The sequence below is a fragment of the Muntiacus reevesi genome, chromosome X, assembly GCF_963930625.1.
Source record: "Muntiacus reevesi chromosome X, mMunRee1.1, whole genome shotgun sequence".
Lineage (NCBI taxonomy): Eukaryota > Metazoa > Chordata > Mammalia > Artiodactyla > Cervidae > Muntiacus > Muntiacus reevesi.
In genome coordinates, this window is record NC_089271.1 from 115,879,948 (window position 1) to 115,900,632 (window position 20,685).

The 20,685-nt window shown below is 40.1% G+C and overlaps 1 protein-coding gene and 1 pseudogene across 1 annotated transcript in view; one reads left to right on the top strand and one right to left on the bottom strand.

Annotated features, from left to right (window-relative positions):
• ADGRG4 (adhesion G protein-coupled receptor G4) overlaps positions 1-20,160 on the bottom strand; it is a 106,302-nt gene extending 86,142 nt beyond the window's left edge. The window contains 2 exon segments of the mRNA XM_065916860.1: positions 1,209-1,823; positions 20,091-20,160. Of these exon segments, the coding sequence (XP_065772932.1) occupies positions 1,209-1,823; positions 20,091-20,160 (685 nt within the window).
• On the top strand, positions 7,970-8,732 carry LOC136153982 (small ribosomal subunit protein eS6 pseudogene; annotated as a pseudogene).
• Positions 20,161-20,685: the final 525 nt, after the last annotated feature.

Here is a 20,685-nt window from a genome sequence, read left to right on the forward strand (position 1 = left end):
AGAAACTAAGGAAGTACTCAAAAAATAATGGGAATGTGTCAAAAGGACACAAGAGCCAGATTGAAGGACTCCCACTGACCAAATCTGGGCCAATCTGAGCATGAAAATAAAAGATAGCGACAGACTGTAACCCATTGAATAAACTAAGAGTCCATGAGTTCATGCTAATATAAATATATAAACAACCAGAGTAATAAATAAGTAAATGAGGAAGAAGACACTCTTTCTCACAATAGAATACTAACTAATAAATAAGGGAAAATGATGGAGTTCTAAAAATCATCATTTTGTAGTCACTATAATAATAAGTGATTGAGGCATGAATCATCAATAGGTATAAAACTACTGGGTGAAAGTTTAATAAGAACAGGATATTGACATAGTTTCCAAATATCTCCCAGGAAATTACTTAATTACAAAGGAAAAAAATAGTAACTTTGCAGTGGAGAAATCTAACAGTCATTATCAGAAACAATTGATCAAAGTTTCCCTCAGCAGTAATGAGACCAATTGGCATCATGAAAGGCAGGGAAAGACAAAGGATCTGTTCCAGATAGAATCTATAAAGATTCATAACTAAATCAAATGTATGATCTGAATTGGATCCTGGACCAAGTAAAACAAGAGAAATTATTAGGACAATTGGATAAATTTCAATATGGACTATGAATTAGATATTAGTATTGTATCAATGTAAAACTTCCTGATTTTGACCACTGTACTGTGGTTATATAAGAGAATTTCCTTATTCTCAGTGAATTACACACTGAGATACTAAGGGATTGAAATGAAGTCTTATATCTGCAACTTAATCTCAAATTATTAGGAAATAATTTGAGTGTATGTGTGTGAGGGGGTGGGTGTGAGAGAAAGTGTGTGTGTGGAGTGGGGGAAAATAAGGAGAGTGAGAGGGAGAAAGATAAAACATATGAGGAAATTGGAGCAGTCAGTGAAGCTGGGTAGAGAATATATAGAAATTTTTTGTCCTATACTTGCGATTTTTCTGTAAATTTGAAATCATATCAAAATACAAAACAGAAAATAATATTTGCTTTAAGTTAAAAGAAAAATGACAAAACTGGGGCAACCTTAGGCCCCTCTGAGGAAGACAGAACCTGAGCCTAGGAGTGGGTTGTTTAGAGTAGTGAACAGAAGAGTTCTGTACCATCACTACCTTTGCTAAGAAAGACAATTCATCAGTTACTCACAGCAGTTCAGTTTCACATCAATAGTTGGAATGATCTTGTTGACGAGTCAAACATCTTTTTCCCAACTAAACACATTTCTGTTCAGACACTTCATAAACTCTTCATTTCCCAGGATGTGGTCCCAGAGTTGAAAGTAGCACAAGCTGCTGGTGAACCTAGGAACCAGGCCTTGAACCTGGTCATTGCCTTTCTTGAGAAAATGTCCTAGAACCAGAGTCCTATTAGGCGCTAGGTTTTGTGGTTGATCCATAATTATCAGTATCCTTTTCTTATTCAGGAAGAGCTCTAATCTGCCTTTCACACCACTCCATACCAACCATACTGTGTGCCACTGAAATGGAATCAGGTGGTAACAGATGTGAAAGGTCTTGCCAAATTTGTACATGATTAGCTGCTGATGATCTCCCGAGAGTTCAAGTTCTATGTCTTCTCTACCCAGGAAAGTATTATTAGTAATGTAGGAGAAAGCCATACAATCACTTGATTTGACACTCACAAATCGCAGGTCAAGGCCTACTGTGAATTGACTTAGTCCAGGAATATTGTTGGTCAGGCTTACATATGTGTCAGCTTTGCCATAAAAATCCAGCCTTTTTCCTTTTAGTGAGAGTGCATCTGTTCACATTTGGGGGAAGGGAAAAGAGAAAACAAATGAAATTTCAGTAGCAAAAAAAAATCAATTTTAACATCTTCCTTAGCCATAGAGTAAAATCCAGATTGTACAAGACTATTATGAGTCAATACTGGTGCACATAAGCTGAAAGAGTAGATATAAAAAAAAATCACCTCTATTTGACATGTGACTTTATTTTGGCAGAAGAGCTTCTTCCTAATTATATTTAGCCTGGGATAGAATGAAAAGTTAGATTAGTGTTCCCAGAGGCCACAGCACACACCAACTGAACAATCTGGGGGAGGAGGCAGTTAGAAGTGTGCGGCTAGTGGTGGGGAGAGGCCAGGAAAAGGCAGTATGGACTTAAAATTTGCTGCACATAATACTCACTCATACAATCAAAAGATGACCATTTCCATCTACCTAACTGCCTTATTATATTCACATTGCAACAGCAATTTATTTCTCCAATGCCTTTCGCTGATCCAAATTACCTGATTTATTCTGCCTCTGGAGATGGCTTCTCACTGAGGCACTGACAGGGGCCTGAAGGATGGACAACACTGGAGCTGCAGGGCTTCTGTTTGCATTCAGGAGGGGTGCAGTGGCACTGCCCGGAGTGCAACCTGATTCCCTCCTACCATTTCTTCACTAAGAGGGCTGCAGCAGCTTTAAGAGGCTCAAGATGGCCATGGACCTGGTTACCACTGACTTTGGACTCAGACGACCTGGGTTGGAATCCCAGCTCTGACTCTCTTCAGGTAGGTCACTTTGAGCAAGTAACCTAATCTCCCAATGTGTCAATGTTTGCTTCAGTAAAATGGGAATTTAGGGCCACAAAGTTGCATGAATGCACAACCCAGGGTCACCACCAAATACGTCTCCTACCTATCAGCCTTACAAGATTGACTGAGGATTAAGTGAGATGATGTGTGTTCTCAAACATTACTGAAGGACATGTGCATTGGTCCAGTCTTTCGGCAGGCAATTTGGCAGGATCTATGAAGGACAGAATAAAGGACAGAAATGGTATGGACCTAACAGAAGCAGAAGATATTAAGAAGAGGTGGAAAGAATACACAGAAGAACTATACAAAAAAGGTCTTCATGACCCAGATAATCACGATGGTGTGATCACTCACCTAGAGCCAGACATCCAGGAATGCGAAGTCAAGTGGACTTTAAGAAGCATCACTATGAACAAAGTTAGTGGAGGTGATGAAATTCCAGTGGAGCTATTTCAAATCCTAAAAGATGATACTGTGAAAGTACTGCACTCAATGTGCCAGCAACTCTGGAAAACTCAGGTATGGCCACAGGGCTGGAAAAGGTCAGTTTTCATTCCAATCCCAAAGAAAAGCAGTGCCAAAGAATGCTCAAACGACTGCACGATTGCACTCATCTCATATGTTAGCAAAATAATGCTCAAAATTCTCCAAGCCAGGCTTCAACAGTATGTGAACCATGAACTTCCAGATGTTCAAGCTGGATTTAGAAAAGGCAGAGGAACCAGAGATCAAATCGCCAATATCCGTTGGATCATCGAAAAAGCAAGAGAGTTCCAGAAAAACTTCTGCTTTATTGACTATGCCAAAGCCTTTGACTGTGTGGATCACAATAAACTGTGAAAAATTCTTCAAGAGATGGGAACACCAGACCAGCTGACCCGCCTCTTGAGAAATCTGTATGCAGTTTAAGAAGCAACAGTTAGAATTGGACATGGAACAACAGACTGGTTCCAAATCGGGAAAGGAGTACATCAAGGCTGTATATTGTCATCCTGTTTATTCAACTTCTATGCAGAGTACATCATGAGAAACGTTGGGCTGGCTGAAGAACAAGCTGGAATCAAGATTGCCAGGAGAAATATCAATAACCTCAGATATGCAAATGACATCACCCTTATGGCAGAAAGTGAAGAAGAACTAAAGAGCCTCTTGATAAAAGTGAAAGAGGAGAGTGAAAAAGTTGGCTTAAAACTCAACATGGTCTGAGAAAACTAGGATCATGGCATCTGGTCCCATCACTTCATGGCAAAGAGATGGGGAAACAATGGAAACAGTGACAGATTTTATTTTGGGGAGCTCCAAAATCATTGCAGATGGTGACTGCAGCCATGAAATTAGAAGACTCTTGCTCCTTGGAAGAAAAGCTATGACCAATCTAGACAGCATATTAAAAAGCAGGAACATTACTTTGCCAACAAAGGTCTGTCTAGTCAAGGCTATGGTTTTTCCAGTAGTTGTGTATGGATGTGAGAGTTGGACCATAAAGAAAGCTGAATGCCAAAGAATTGATGCTTTTGAACTGTGGTGTTGGAAAAGACTCTTGAGAGTCCCCTGGACTGTAAGGAGATCCAACCAGTCCATCCTAAAGGAAATCAGTCCTGAATATTCATTGGAAAGACTGATGCTGAAGCTCAAACTCCAGTACTTTGGCCACCTAATGGGAAGAACTGACTCATTTGAAAAGACCCTGATGCTGGGAAAGATTGAAGGTGGGAGGAGAAGGGGACAACAGAGGATGAGATCGTTGAATGGCATCACTGACTCAATGGACATGAGTTTGTGTTAACTCCGGGAGTTGGTGATGGACAGGGAGGCTTGGTGTGCTGCAGTCCATGGGGTCGCTAAGAGTTGGACATGACTGAGTGACTGAACTGAACTGAACTGAACAAGGATATTTATTGCAGCATTGTTTGTAATTGAGAAAAAAAATAGGAAAATCTCTATGTCTACCAAAAAGTGACTAGTTAATCATCATCTGTATACAATGGAGTCATAAAACAAAGTAGATGTATAGAGTCGTGGAGAGATTTCCAAAGTTTACTATTATGTGAAATGGGAGTTACATAAATGGCGGAAAGTATTATCTATGTGCCAGATCCTATTTTAAAAATAAGAGAAAACTGTGTGTGCTGGCAAACACTAGAAAAAATCTGAAAGAATATATACCAAACAGATAAGAATGAGTATCTTTAGGTTTGAGGGTTTAGGGGGATTTTTACTTTCTCTGTTATTTATTTCAGTGTTTGCGATCTTTATAAATAAGGCATTACATTTCTAATCAGAAAAAAGATGGATGTGTGGATAAATGATAGATAGATAGAAACCACTTGTGGCCATACTTGGGGTTCTGCAGATAGAGGTAACTTCTGCTTGTGCATGTGTGTTAGTCACTCAGTCATGTCCGACTCTTTGTGTCCCCATGTACTGTAGCCTGCAAGGCTCCTCTGTCCATGGAATTCTCCAGTCCACAATACTGGAGTGGATTGCCATTTCCTTTTCCAGGGGATCTTCCCAACCCAGGGATCGAAGCCAGGTCTCCTGTATTGCAGGCAGAATCTTTACCGTCTGGGCTACTTTGAGCAGAAATGTGGTATAGTGAAATCCATAAAGGCCAGATTCAAGCCCCAGTTTTAACCCTTCCCTAGCTGCATGAACATGGGAAATGAATGCAGGTAAAAGCATTCAAATATTTTAAAATGTCTTACTAAATTATAGTTGATTTACAATGTTGTTTAGCTTCAGGTGCACAGCAAAGGGATTCAGATACATATATATATAGAACTGAATACACACACACACATTCTTTTCCAGATTTTTTCCATTATAGATTATTATAAGACATTGAATATAATTCCCTGTGCTATATGGTTATCTATGCTGCATATAATAGTGTGTATATAGTGTGTACATGTTAATCCTAAATTCCTAATTTATCCCTCTCCCATGTGAAAGCTTTTAAGACAGTATCTGGCACATAGTGAGCACTATATGAATGTTAAATAAACTAACATCACTTCTCTATGTCTCGTTCCTCCATGGTAAAACAGGAGGAATAATGACCTACCTTGGAGGGATGTTATGAAAGTAGATGCACAAAACCACAATGAGGTACCATTACATGCCAGTCAGGATGGCTGCTATCCAAAAGTCTACAAGCAATAAATGCTCGAGAGGCTGTGGAGAAAAGGGAACCCTCTTACACTGTTGGTGGGAATGCAAACTAGTACAGCCACTATGGGAATGCAAACTAGTACAGCCAACATGGAGATTCCTTAAAAAACTGGAAATAGAACTGCCATATGACCCAGCAATCCCACTGCTGGGCATACACACCGAGGAAACTAGATCTGAAAGAGATACGTGCACCCCAATGTTCATCGCAGCACTGTTTATAATAGCCAGGACATGGAAGCAACCTAGATGCCCATCAGCAGACGAATGGATAAGGAAGCTATGGTACATATACACCATGGAATATTACTCAGCCATTAAAAAGAATTCATTTGAATCAGTTCTAACGAGATGGATGAAACTGGAGCCCATTATACAGAGTGAAGTAAGCCAGAAAGAAAAACAGAAAGAAAAACAGTATACTAACACATATATATGGAATTTAAAAAGATGATAACGATAATCCCATATGCAGGACAGAAAAAGAGACACGGATGTACAGAACAGACTTTTGGACTCTGTGGGAGAAGGCGAGGGTGGGATGTTCTGAGAGAACAGCACTGAAAAAAGTATACTATCAAGGGTGAAACAGATCACCAGCCCAGGTTGGATGCATGAGACAAGTGCTCAGGGCTGATGCACTGGGAAGACCCAGAGGGATGGGATGGGGAGGGAGGTGGGAGGGGGGATCAGGATGGGGAACACATGTAAATCCATGGCTGATTCATGTCAATGTATGGCAAAAACCACTACAATATTGTAAAGCAATTAGTCTCCAACTAATAAAAATAAATGAAAAAAAGAGAAAGTAGATGCAATAAGTAACAAGTTCAAGCAATAACTAACGCTTCAGTCACATATGTGAGAAAGTTGATAAACTGTAAAGCCCCATGTAAATTTCAGCTGCCCTGTTTGTCATTGTTATCATGAGAGGTCTCCTCTCCCACCAGCTGTTTCATGCCCTCACACATGCAAGCACATCCACACTGAGCCCTTTCTGCAGCCTCCACGCCCCAAGTAGGTTTCCAAGGAGGCTGGGCTCTGATGAGGTGGGACAGGAGCTTTGTCCTTCTGTTTGGCCAGCCAACCAGTATTCTCTGCTGGGCCTCTCCAGTGCCTGCTTCAAAGCCACTTGTGTCTTTGCATATGATTAAACTATCCACTGCAGATGTCTGCTTGGATGCTGCCATCTGTTCCCTGGCAATTTTCAAGTTCAAATTGCATGATTGCTCCCCTGAAGTGTGTTCTCTCTTGATTTGGCTCCTCTGTGTCTCTTCGCCTCTACCCTCTGTTTCCTTTTATTTTAAATTACATTTATTGTTTCTCCCACTTTAGAAAAAGAAGTGTTTTTTCCATTATAAAAGTGATACTGTACATGCTTTTTAAAAGAAAAAAATGGGAAGTATTAGAAAGTAAAAAGATAACAAAGTCAGCGAGAGTCCCACCACCCAGAGACAACCACTGTAAACATTTTACAATATTTACTTTGTTTCATACATGGTTTTTGCTTGTTTCTTTGTTACTGAGAACATATTGTGTGAAAAATGTGGTGCCCAACTTTCCTCACTTAACATTATGACATATGTGTTCTCCATGTTAGGAAAACCCTATCATAAACCTCATTTCAGTGACAAAGTTACAGCCACCAGGAGTACCAGGCACCATTGTATTTGTTTTGATAAAACACATATAACATAAAATTCACCATTTTACTCATTTTAAAGTGTACAATTCAGTGACATTTAATACATTCACAATGGTGTACAAACACCTCTATTATCTATTTCCAGAACATTTTCATCACTCCCAAAGGAAACCCTGTACCAGTTAAGTAGTCACTCTCCTCAGCTTGGCCCCTGGCAACCACTAATCTGCTTTCTGTCTCTGTGGATTTGCTTATTCTAGACAGTTCATACAAATGAAATCATGCAATGTGGCTTTTTGTGTCTGACTTATTTCACTTAGCATAATGTCTTAAAGGTTCATCCATATCATAGCATGTGTCAGTACTTCATTCTTTTATATGGCTGAATAATATTCCATTGCATGGGTATACCACATTTTAAAAATTTATCTATTAATGGGGCGTCTGCACATCTCGTGAGAACTGGAAGAGCCTATGTGACCTAGGCTAGGCAGAAGTTGGGTCTCTTTTTCGTGGCGCCTCGGAGCCTGTTGGATGCTTCAGAATGAAGCTGAGCATCTCTTTCCCGGCCACTGGCTGCCAGAAGCTCATTGAAGTGGACGATGAACGAAAACTTCGTACCTTCTACAAGAAGCGTATGGCCACGGAAGTTGCTGCTGACTTTCTGGGTGAAGAATGGAAGGGTTACGTGTTCCGAATCAGTGGCGGGAACGATAAGCAGGGTTTCCCCATGAAGCAGGGTGTCTTGACCCATGGCCGAGTTCGCCTGCTACTGAGTAAGGGATATTCCTGTTACAGACCAAGGAGGACTGGAGAGACAAAGTGCAAATCTGTACGGGGTTGCATTGTGGATGCCAATCTGAGTGTTCTCAATTTGGTCATCGTGAAAAAAGGGGAGAAGGATATTCCTGGACTCACTGATACTACAGTGCCTCGTCGCCTGGGTCCCAAAAGAGCTAGCAGAATCCGCAAACTTTTCAGTCTCTCTAAAGAAGATGATGTCCGCCAGTATGTTGTGTGAAAGCCCCTAAACAAAGATGATAAGAAACCTAAAGCACCCAAGATTCAGCATCTCGTGATTCCACGAGTTCTGCAACACAAACGCCGGCGTATTGCTCTGAAGAAACAGCGTACTAAGAAAAACAAAGAAGAGGCTGCAGAATATACTAAACTTTCGGCCAAAAGAACGAAGGAGGCCAAAGAAAAACGGCAGGAACAGACTGCCAAGAGACGGAGGCTGTCCTCTCTGAGAGCTTCTACTTCTAAGTGTGAGTCCAGTCAAAAATGAGATGTTCTAAGAGTAACAAATAAATGATATCAGACATAAAAAAAATCTATTAATGGATATTTGGGTTGTTTCTACCTTTTGGCTATTATGAATAGTGCTGCTATGAACTTTCATGCTATTTGTTGTGCTTGAACATGTTTTCATTGCTTTTGTGCATATACCTAGGAGTGGGTCATATAGTAATTTTATGTTTAACTTACTGAGTAACAGCCAAACTGTTTTCCACCGGCAATCTATGAGGGTTCCAACTTTACCTCCTTGCCAACCATTGTTTTCTGGGGTTTAAAAAATATTATAGCCATCCGACACGTGTGAGTGGCATCTCATTGTGAGTTTGATTTGCATTTCCCTAACGACTAATGCGAAGAAGATAATGGCACCCCACTCCAGTACTCTTGCCTGGAAAATCCCTTGAATGGAGGAGCCTGGTGGGCTGCAGTCCATGGGGTCACTAAGAGTTGGACGCGACTGAGCGACTTCACTTTCACTTTTCACTTTCATGCATTGGAGAAGGAAATGACAACCCCCTCCAATGTTCTTGCCTAGAGAATCCCAGGGACGGGGGAGCCTGGTGGGTTGCCGTCTATGGGGTCGCATAGAGTCGGACGCGACTGAAGTGACTTAGCAGGAGTAGCAACAGCAACAGCAGCAGCAACGACTAATGATATTGACCATCTTTTCATGTGTTTGTTGGCTATTTACATATCTTCTTTGGCGAAAAGTCTATTGAAGTCCATTGCCCATTTTTAAAAATGGGTTGTCTTTTTGTTGTTGAGTTATAAGCACTCTTAATGTATTCTGTGTACTAGGACCTTATGAAATATGTTGAAATAGATGACCTGCATATATTTCCCCTTCTGTAGGCTCTTTTTTTCTTCTTCTTTTCTTTTTTGGCCATGCCATGGAGCATGTAGGATCTTAGTTCCCCAACTAGGGATAGAACTCATGTCCCCTGCAACAAAATTGCAGAGTCCTAACCACAGAACTGCCAGGGGCTTCCCGCGTGGTGCTAGAGGTAAAAAATCTGCCTGCCAATGCAGGAGATGCAAGAGATGCAGGTTTGGTTCCTGGGTTAGGAAGATCCCCTGGAGGAGGACGTGGCAACCCACTCCAGTATTCTTGCCTGGAAATTTCCATGGATAGAGAAGCCTGGAAGGCTACAGTCCATGGGATTGCCAAGAGTCAAATACAACTGGGCAACTGAACACAGCACAGCAACCACTTAACTGCCAGGGAAGTCCCTGTGGGCTGTCTTTTAACTTTCTTGATAATGTCTTTTGATGCACTAAAGATTTTAATTTTGATGAAGTATAATTTACCTATTTTTCTTTTGTTCTTGTTCTTTTGGTGTCATTTCTAAAAATCTACTGTCAAATCTACTACAAGGTCATGATGATTTACCTCTATGCTTTCTAATAAAAATTTTATAGTTGTAGTTCTTATATTTAGCTCTTTCATCCATGTTAATTTTTGTATATGGTATGAACTTTATTCTTTTACCTGTGTTTACATGTATTTTTATGTATACAATGGATATATGTTTGTATATCCAGTTTTCCCATCACTTTTTGTTGAAGATTACTTTTCCTCATTGAATGGTCTTGGTACCCTTGAGACCTCTCAATGAGGAAAAAGTAATTAATTGACCAGATGTGTATGGGTTTCTTTCTGGACTCTAATTCTGTTCCATTAATCCATGTCTATCCTTATGCCAATAAGGTATTGTTTTGATCATTGTAGCTTTGTAGTAAGCTTTTAAATCAGGAGGTATGAGTCTTCTAATTTTGTTCTTTTTCAAGGGTGTGTTGCCTATTCAGTGCTCCTTGCAACTCCATATGAATTGTGGGATCTGTTATTCCATATTTGTAAAAAAAAAAAGAGCATTGGAATTTTGATAGGGTTTGCATTGAATCTAGAGATCTCTTTGGGGTATATGCTATCTTAATATTAAATCTATAAACATGGGAGCTTTTCCATTTATTTAGGTCTTCTTTATTTTAGCAGTGTTTGTGGTTTAAGTGTAGAAATCTTTCACTTACTTGGTTAAATTTATTCCTAGGCATTTTATTCTTTTAGATAGTATTGTAAACAAAATTGTTTTCCTAATTTCATTTCAGATGCTCATTGCTGGTGCATAGAAATATCACTAATTTTTGTATGTTGATATTGTATCCTGCAACTTTGCTGAGTATCTTTGCTAACTTAAATATCCTTTTTTTTTTATTCCTGAGGATGTTCTTTATGTAAGATTATATTATCTGTGAATATAGTTTTACTTTTTCTTTCCAGTTTGGATGTCTTGTTTCTTTTTCTTGCCCAATTGCTTTGACTAGAACTTCCAGAATAATATTGAATAGAAGTGGTGAAAATGGATATTCTAGTATTGTTCCTCATCTAAAGGAAAAGCTTTCAGTTTTTCACCATTAAAAATTATGTTCACTATGGGGTTTTCATAGATGCTCTTTACAAGTTGAGGAAGTTATGTCCTATTTCTAGTGTGTTGAATGCTTTTATCATGAAAGGGTGTTGGATTTTGTCAAATACTTTTTCTACATCAATTAATATGATCATATGTCTTTTCCCTTCAATCTATTCATGCAGTGTATTGTACTGATATGTTAATTTTATATGTTGAACCACCTTTGCATTCCTGACATAAATTCCACTTGTCAGGGTAGATAATCCTCTTAATATGCAATTGGATTTTGTCTGTTAGTATTTTGTTAAGAATTTTTGTATCTGAGACAGGGTGCTCAGGGCCGGAGCACTGGGATGACCCTGAGGGATGGGATGGAGAGGGAGGTGGGAGGGGGGTTCAGGATGGGGAACACATGTACACCCATGGCTGATTCATGTCAATGTATGGCAAAAACCACTACAATACTGTAAAGTAATTAGACTCCAATTAAAATAAACTAATTAATTAAAAAAAGAATTTTTGCATCAAAATTCATATGGGATATTGATCTGTATTTTCTTTTCTCAGGATGTCTTTATCTATCAGCTACCATTTTTAAACTCTCTAGCAGATTGATATAGCAAGATCATGTCCCAGGTCTTTCTCTAGCAGAGCCTGAGGGAAAATAATATTCTTGCCACAATAGTTATTCAGTATGTAATTTTGCTTTTTGCTAAATTCCAAAGCTTGGTCTGATGATGCCAAGTTTAAGCAATTTTTAAGCAGAATTTAATTCACTGAGCTCTAAACAATGCCAGTTTCCCCCAGAATGCTCCTGCTTTTTATTATCTGATTTTCAGAGCAGTGGTATAACTGGAGCCTTGGCCCCTACTGCCAGTTTCCAGTGCCCAGCATAACGATTGGCACATAGTAGGTCCTTTATTGCTATATACTGAATATAATGGTTGTGCCCTGTATTAGGGCACTGAGTTGGAAGCTAACAAGTGGGTAGATGGAGGGCTGTCCACTGTGCAAAAGTTATCAGCGATGTGGGTGAAGCATCCGGCATAGGATGACAAATTCTGAACTATAAACTGAACTTGTGTGCCCTGCCCTCTGTTTTAGAAAATCTTTGGCAAAATATCAGGAGAGAGTTCACTCTCCCTATCAGACCCCAAAAGTAACAAACACATTCATTGTAAAAGTCAGTGAGGGAATTCCTTGGCAGACCAGTGGTTAGGACTTGGCGCTGTCACTGCTGTGACCCAGGTTTAATCCCTGGTCGAGGAACTAAGGTCCTGCAAGTAGCACAGCCAAAAATAAATAGATGATAGATAGACAGACAAATTTTAAAAAATAAAATAAGTAAAAGTCAGTGAATAAAAATTCTAGGGACTTTCCTGGTGGTCCAGTGATTGAGAATCCACACTTCCACTGCAGGGGGCACGGGTTAGATCCTGCGTTGAGGAACAGGATCCTACATGCCATGTGGCCACACACAAAAAAATTAGAACCCTAAGAGGTAGATAATCAGAATGATTTTTTTCAGCAAAGTCCCTTTGTTTTCTGAAGACAGGATTAGTAATCATCAGATATATTCTATACTTGCTTTCCTGTCCTCTCTTGGTAAAGATTCTCCTTGAACTGTTCAAGTGTTTCTAAGGTTAGGGGACTGAGATTTCAGGGAACACTGCTCTGCACCATCTTAGGAGGAGTGAACAAATGGGGTTCCTTCCTGGCTAGGCACTGTGGGCATGACCTGGTCACTGTTTATCCCCCATAAAAAAACTTGCTTTCCTCTACTTTACGCAAGAGTTCTGATCCAGAGACCCTGACCGAGTGTCTGAGTGGAATAAGTTGCCAGGGAGCTGTAAGCAAAGTACCATAAACAACAGAAATGTATTGTCTCACAGTTCCAGAGGCTAGAAGTCTGAGGTCAAAGTGTAGGCAGGGTCATTTCCTTCTGAGGCCCCTGAGGGAAAAATCTGTTCCTGGCCTCTCTCCTAGTTTCTGGTGGTTTACTGGCAATGTGGGGTGTTCCATGGCTTCTGCTGCATCACCCTAATTTCTGCCTTTATCCTCCCATGGCTTTCTCCTTGTGTGCCTGTCTGTGTCCAAATGTCCCCTTTGTATAAGGACCACCAGTCATATTGGATTAGGGGTCCGTACTACTACAGTATAACTTCATCTTTTTAATAATGTACTAATTACGTTTATAATGACCCTATTTCCAAACATGGTCACATTCTCAGGTGCTGAGGGTTAAGACTTCAACATATGAATTGTGGGAGAGATACAATTCAACTCATAATACTGTATAAGGTTCAAAGCCCAGCTAACCACCTGGCAATACCTCCTGTCCAAGGAGGGGCAGGAATCAGAGCTGATTTGAGGGAAGGGGTTCCCCAGAGTCGTTGGTTGTACCAATCCTATAAAGAATCTGTGAATTCTGAAGGTGAATATTCTGCCAAGGGTGTACCATGCCTGCCTCAATGAAGGAAATGTCATTACTCATAAAAGGGCTCTTCTGGCTCTCAGTACACAAATCTTTGCAAAAGAATATCCAAGAGCATTGAAAAATTTAGTAGCCCAGCCTTGGCTGTCTAAGTAGATATAGTAGATACATGCTTGATACTGGGGAGCTCCATGACCCACATCACTGTGGCCATCATGTAGACAACCATCCACATGATGATGGCTACTGCCATCTACTGCCTATACTTCCCTCTGGTCTTGTGAGCAACCAACTATTCTTTAAATAAACCCTTGTACACTGTTTATGAGATTGCAAATTGGTGCAGTCGCTATGGAAAACAGTGTGGAGCTCCTCAAAAAACTAAAAATAGAGTTACCATATGACCCAGCAATTCCACCATCTGGTATATGTTTGGAAAAAATGAAAACACTGATTAGAAAAGATACATGCACCCAGTGATCAAAGTAGCACTATTCACATAGCCAAAATATGAAAGGAACCTAAGTGTCCACTGACAGATGAACAGATAAAGAAGATGTGGTACTTATGGTACTATTTCCAAACTGAACCTTAATACTGATATAGTTTAATAAGGCAAAGGTATCCTGACAATGTTGGTATTACTAATATTTTGATATTATTGACAATAATATTTTATATAAGTATTAACATTTTTAAAAAGATGTATACATAAACACTCATATACACACAATGGAATATTATGCATCCATAAAAAGAATGAAATTCAGCCACTTGCAGCAACTCAGATGGACCTAGAGAATATTATGTTTAGTGAAATAAGTCAGACAGAGAGAGATACAGTATGATATCATTTATACATGGACTCTAAAAAGTAACACAAGTGAATGTATGTGCAAAACAGACTCATAGATATAGGAAATAGACAAGCAGTAGAGGAAGGGATAATATAGGAGTAGGGTGTTAATTACACATTATTATGTACAAAATAAGCTACAAGGATATATTATATAGCACAGGCAATTCTAGTCATTATCTTGTAATAACTCTTAATGGATTATAATCTGTAAAAATATTGTCACTATGCTGTACAGCTGAAACTAATATAATATTGTAAATCAATTATACTTCAATAAATTTTAACTAATTAAAACAGATGGTATACTAACCTGGAACTTTACATATAGAAAAAAATTTCCTACCATCAATGAATAAATTTGCCCCCTACAAATGTAAAAACAAAAATGAAAAAAACAGAGCTTCCATATATAGAAGCATCCAACTTTGAGCCTCATTTCTCTCACCAGTCCAGTCACAGAGTTATCCAACATGGCCTCTCCTCCAGACCATGTATGTGGCTTGCCAAGAGGCAGAGGAATCACCTTCACAAAGGTAATGAGATTGTCCCTTCAAATCTTGCATCCAAGGCCCAGTCTCACTCAACAAAATAGATATTCTTATTCATAAAGCCAGAAGCATCCTGAAACATTCATTTACTCAACAATGATGGTCATTGAGCCCTGATTATGTGGCAGTGTTGGAATACAGTGATAGAGTGAACACATTGTCCACACCAAGTCCCTGGCCTTAACATTCCAGAGAGAGAGAGACAATCACTCAACAAGAGAATTACGAACTCTAAACTGTGCTCTGAAGGAAACTAAAAGGCTGATGAGCTAGAAAGTGGGGGAGGGTGGATCAGGAATGCCTACACTCAATCAGACAGTTAAGGATGACCTCTCTGAAGAAGAGTCACATTAGTCCTAGGAGATGAAAAAGAGCTAGGGTTACAAAGATGTGAAGTAAGAGCGACCCAGACACGGGTAATAGTATGTGCAAAGGCCTTGAGATGGGACTGTGCTGGCCACACTCGAGGACTAGGAAGGTGTGTCTGGAGTGAGAGAGAGGAAGTGTGGTAGGAAATGAGGCCCAAGAGGCACTGGGAAACCAGACCATGCAGCGCTCTTTAGGGCTAATTACAAGAGTATCCTAATTGTGATGGAGATGGACTGACAAGTTTTGAGTTAAAGAGTGACTGATTTAGTACTTTAAAGGCTTTCTCTGATTGCTCTGTTGAGAACAGGCTATCAAAGAGCAAAAGTAAAAGCTGGGACCGACAAGTCCATTCCCTATGTCTGTGTCTCTATTCCTGCCCTGAAAATAGATAGCTAGTGGGAAACAGCTGGACAGCACAGGGAGCTCAGCTGTGATGGCCTAGAAGGGTGGGATGGGGGATGGTGGGAGGGAGGTTCAGGAGGGAGGGGATACATGTACACTTATGGCAGATTCACTTCGTTGTACAGCACAAGCTAATACAACATGGGAAAGCAATTGTACTCCAATTTTAAAAAAATAAAAAATTGTTTTTAAAAAGCAGGGAGCCCAGCAGTAATTTATACGTTATTCTTTCCCTTCTCTTTCCCCTTTCCCCTCCATTCTGCAGCCATTCGGTTCCTGACCTCAATCTTCACTCCCTCCTTGCTGGCACTGCTCTCACCCTTTAGGGCTTATGACAGATTTGATTTCTTCTTCTTGACCCTTGATATTCTCTCCATGGATGTGATTTTCCTCCATACTCTGGCCTCATCCAGTGTTGGCATCTGAATCACCTTCTGCCCCATCTAGGCTTGACCTCACCCTGTCTCCCACGAAGACCCTCACAGTCGGGAAGATGGAGACTCATCTGAAGTCCGATGGGGAATGAACCTGAGTTACACCACTGTTTCAAGAACAGATTTTTTCCCCAGGAAAAAATGATGAATTTCTCACCAATTGAAGGACAATGAAAACTAATTGTTGGATAACCTAAAAGAAACATTGTCTTTCTTTTTATATTGTAGTGGTTTTAGTCATACATTGACATGAATCAGCCTTGGATTTACATGTATTCCCCATCCCGATCCCCCCTCCCACCTCCCTCTCTACCCGATCCCTCTGGGTCTTCCCAGTGCACCAGGCCCGAGCGCTTGTCTCATGTATCCAACCTGGGCTGGTGATCTGTTTCACCTTAGATAATATACATGTTTGAGGTACCATTACACGCCAGTCAGGATGGCTGCTATCCAAAAGTCTACAAGCAATAAATGCTGGAGAGGCTGTGGAGAAAATGGAACCCTCTTATACTGTTGGTGGGAATGCAAACTAGTACAGGTGCTATGGAGAACAGTGTGGAGATTTCTTAAAAAACTGGAAATAGAACTGCCATATGACCCAGCAATCCCACTTCTTGGCATACACACCGAGGAAACCAGATTTGAAAGAGACATGTGTACCCCAATGTCCATCGCAGCACTGTTTATAATAGCCAGGACATGGAAGCAACCTAGACGCCCATCAGCAGAAGAATGGATAAGGAAGCTATGGTACATATACACCATGGAATATTACTCAGCCATTAAAAAGAATTCATTTGAATCAGTTCTGATGAGATGGATGAAACTGGAGCCCATTATACAGAGTGAAGTAAGCCAGAAAGATAAAGACCAATACAGTATACTAACACATACATATAGAATTTAGAAAGATGGTAACGATAACCCTATATGCAAAACAGAAAAAGAGACACAGATGTACAGAACACAATTTTGGACTCTGTGGGAGAAGGCGAGGGTGGGATGTTTCTAGAGAAACATTGTCTTGATTCATGAATTTGAAGGTTTAAAATCAATACATCTATTGTAATTTTCATTGATTAATGACATTCCTCACAAAACCCATTCTAATCTTCAACTTTTTCTTCCATGACTTCACTAAAGACTTTTAGGTCCCTCTATTCCTAGATCCCTCTCTACCCACCACACACACAAAATCCACTTAGAGTTTGTGTCACACACACCACCACCATACAGGGGTTCAAAGTTTTATAATTTCAAACTGCATTAATTTATTAAATCAACAAATATGTACTGATTGCCTCAGCTGTGTGTCAAGACCTATGCTGGATACTTTGGATAAAGAAACAAGACAAACATCCTGCCTTTGAGGAAACTGGAAAAAGATAAATCAACATCTTAGCAAGCAGTCAAGGCCAGGCGACCGAGTTGTCACTGTGACCCCTAGATCCAATTTCAAGCTTCATTATAAGAAACAGAGTTTCCCATCAGGCCCTGCACACAGTCAGTGTTTGTTGCTGATGGTAACGATGATTTGGTATTTTTCCAGAAGATTGGCTCTCAAATCTGAGGGCCATTCCAATTAAACCCGAAGTATATTTCATCAAGGAATTGCCACTCATTGGCATGTATGGCCTTTTAGCTAAAGACTGATGTGCTAAATGAGCAATGTTATCTTACTGAATTCACTTAACATGGATGACATTGCAGTCTTCCAAAACGATCTCATTCTTAAGTCTCCAAATTACCAGCTACTGCAGTTCAACTGTCTCAATCATCTATTTGCAGCAGAATAGAAATAAAGACAGGATATATCTCTGTTCTGATCACAGTCTAGTCAAGGGTTGGGCCTCCTGGATCAGATACATGTTCCTCACCACGAATCAGTGACCAGCTTTTGGCACACCTCAGCTTTCCCATGTGTATTCTATGATTGTTGCTATATATAATAAAAGAGATAGGAAGATGACATCATAATGCTTCAGGGAGCTTTAAATAAAGCATTATGCATAAAAGAAAACAGTCTAAAAGTAAAACCAAAACTTCAGTTTAGTGCGGATTGGCCCCCAAATGGCATTTCAGAGTTTCATTAAGAAATGTCAAAGACAGCATTAGTCCAAGCTGTTGTCTACTCGAGGCCAGTTCTCCATCCATCACAGGTAATCCTGAGTGAGTGGATTCACTTGCTGAAGCTCCAACTTATTCTATAGCCATATGAACCAACAGGAAGCCGTTAAGGGGCAACCCAACAATTTGTCAAATACTTTATTTTGATAACCTACTGTCCACGAGATATTGAAAGAGTTCACAAGTAATCTTGAGAAAGAAGAATGGAACTGGAGGAATCAACCTGCCTGACTTCAGACTCTACTACAAAGCCACAGTCATCAAGACAGTATGGTACTGGCACAAAGACAGAAATATAGATCAATGGAACAGAATAGAAAGCCCAGAGATAAATCCACGAACCTATGGACACCTTATCTTTGACAAAGGAGGCAAGGATATACAATGGAAAAAAGACAATCTCTTTAACAAGTGCTGCTGGGAAAACTGGTCAGCCACTTGTAAAAGAATGAAACTAGAACACCTTCTAACACCATACACAAAAATAAACTCAAAATGGATTAAAGATCTAAATGTAAGACCAGAAACTATAAAACTCCTAGAGGAGAACATAGGCAAAACACTCTCTGACATAAATCACAGCAAGATCTTCTATGACCCACCTCCCAGAATATTGGAAATAAAAGCAAAAATAAACAAATGGGACCTAATGAAACTTAAAAGTTTTTGCACAACAAAGGAAACTATAAGTAAGGTGAAAAGACAGCCCTCAGATTGGGAGAAAATAATAGCAAATGAGGAAACAGACAAAGGATTAATCTCAAAAATATACAAGCAACTCCTGCAGCTCAATTCCAGAAAAATAAATGACCCAATCAAAAAATGGGCCAAAGAACTAAACAGACATTTCTCCAAAGAAGACATACAGATGGCTAACAAACACATGAAAAGATGCTCAACATCACTCATTATCAGAGAAATGCAAATCAAAACCACAATGAGGTACCATTACACGCCAGTCAGGATGGCTGCTATCCAAAAGTCTACAAGCAATAAATGCTGGAGAGGCTGTGGAGAAAAGGGAACCCTCTTACACTGTTGGTGGGAATGCAAACTAGTACAGCCACTATGGAAAACAGTGTGGAGATTTCTTAAAAAACTGGAAATAGAACTGCCATATGACCCAGCAATACCACTTCTGGGCATACACACTGAGGAATCCAGATCTGAAAGAGACACGTGCACCCCAATGTTCATCGCAGCACTGTTTATAATAGCCAGGACATGGAAACAACCTAGATGCCCATCAGCAGATGAATGGATAAGAAAGCTGTGGTACATATACACCATGGAATATTACTCAGCCATTAAAAAGAATTCATTTGAATCAGTTCTAATGAGATGGATGAAACTGGAGCCCATTATACAGAGTGAGGTGAGCCAGAAACATAAAGAACATTACAGTATACTAACACATATATACGGAATTTAGAAAGATGGTAACAATGGCCCTATATGCAGGGCAGAAGAAGAGATGCAGAAGTACAGAACAGACTTTTGAACTCTGTGGGAGAAGGGGAGGGTGGGATGTTTTGAAAGAACAGCATGTATATTATCTGTGGTGAAACAGACCACCAGCCCAGGTGGGAGGCATGAGTCAAGTGCTCGGGCCTGTTGAGCTGGGAAGATCCAGAGGAATCGGGTGGAGAGGGAGGTGGGATGGGAGACCGGGATGGGGAATTCGTGTAACTCTATGGCTGATTCACATCAATGTATGACAAAACCCACTGAAAAATAAAAAAATAATTTAAAAAAAAAAAAAAAGAAAAGAATACATTTCCTTACCTAAGAGAAAGATAAAACTTGACATGAGAATGGTTCCATAAAGCTTCTGATATATAATGTGTTCTTTCATTGTTTAAACCTGCAATCAAAAAACCAGAAATAAGCTGAGCTCAGAGTCAGAACAAATGATTTCCAAGCACATGTGACTATACTTGTCCTTCGCATCCCACACAAGACTTTGCCTATTGCTCAAAGCCAACATTTGTTGTTGCTGTCTAGTCACTCAGTCGTGTCTAACTCTTGTGACCCCATGGACTGTAGCCCACTGGGTTCCTCTGTCCATGGGATTTCCCAGGCAAGAATACTGGAGTGGGTTGCTATTTCCTTCTCAAGGATCCCGCCCCAGGAATCGAACCTGCATCTCCTGCATTAGCGGGAGAGTTCTTTACCACTGGGCCACTAGGGAAACCCAAAACTGACATAGTCAGCCACAATATAGACACTTGTCTGAGTTATGCAGCTTGACTGCCACCTCATCGACTGATTTATTTGCATATCCACTTAACACATTTTATTGAGTGCCTACTATGTGTCGACACTTTGTTACACACTGGGAATACAGTGCTGGAAAGATAAGACAGAGATACCTGCTCTC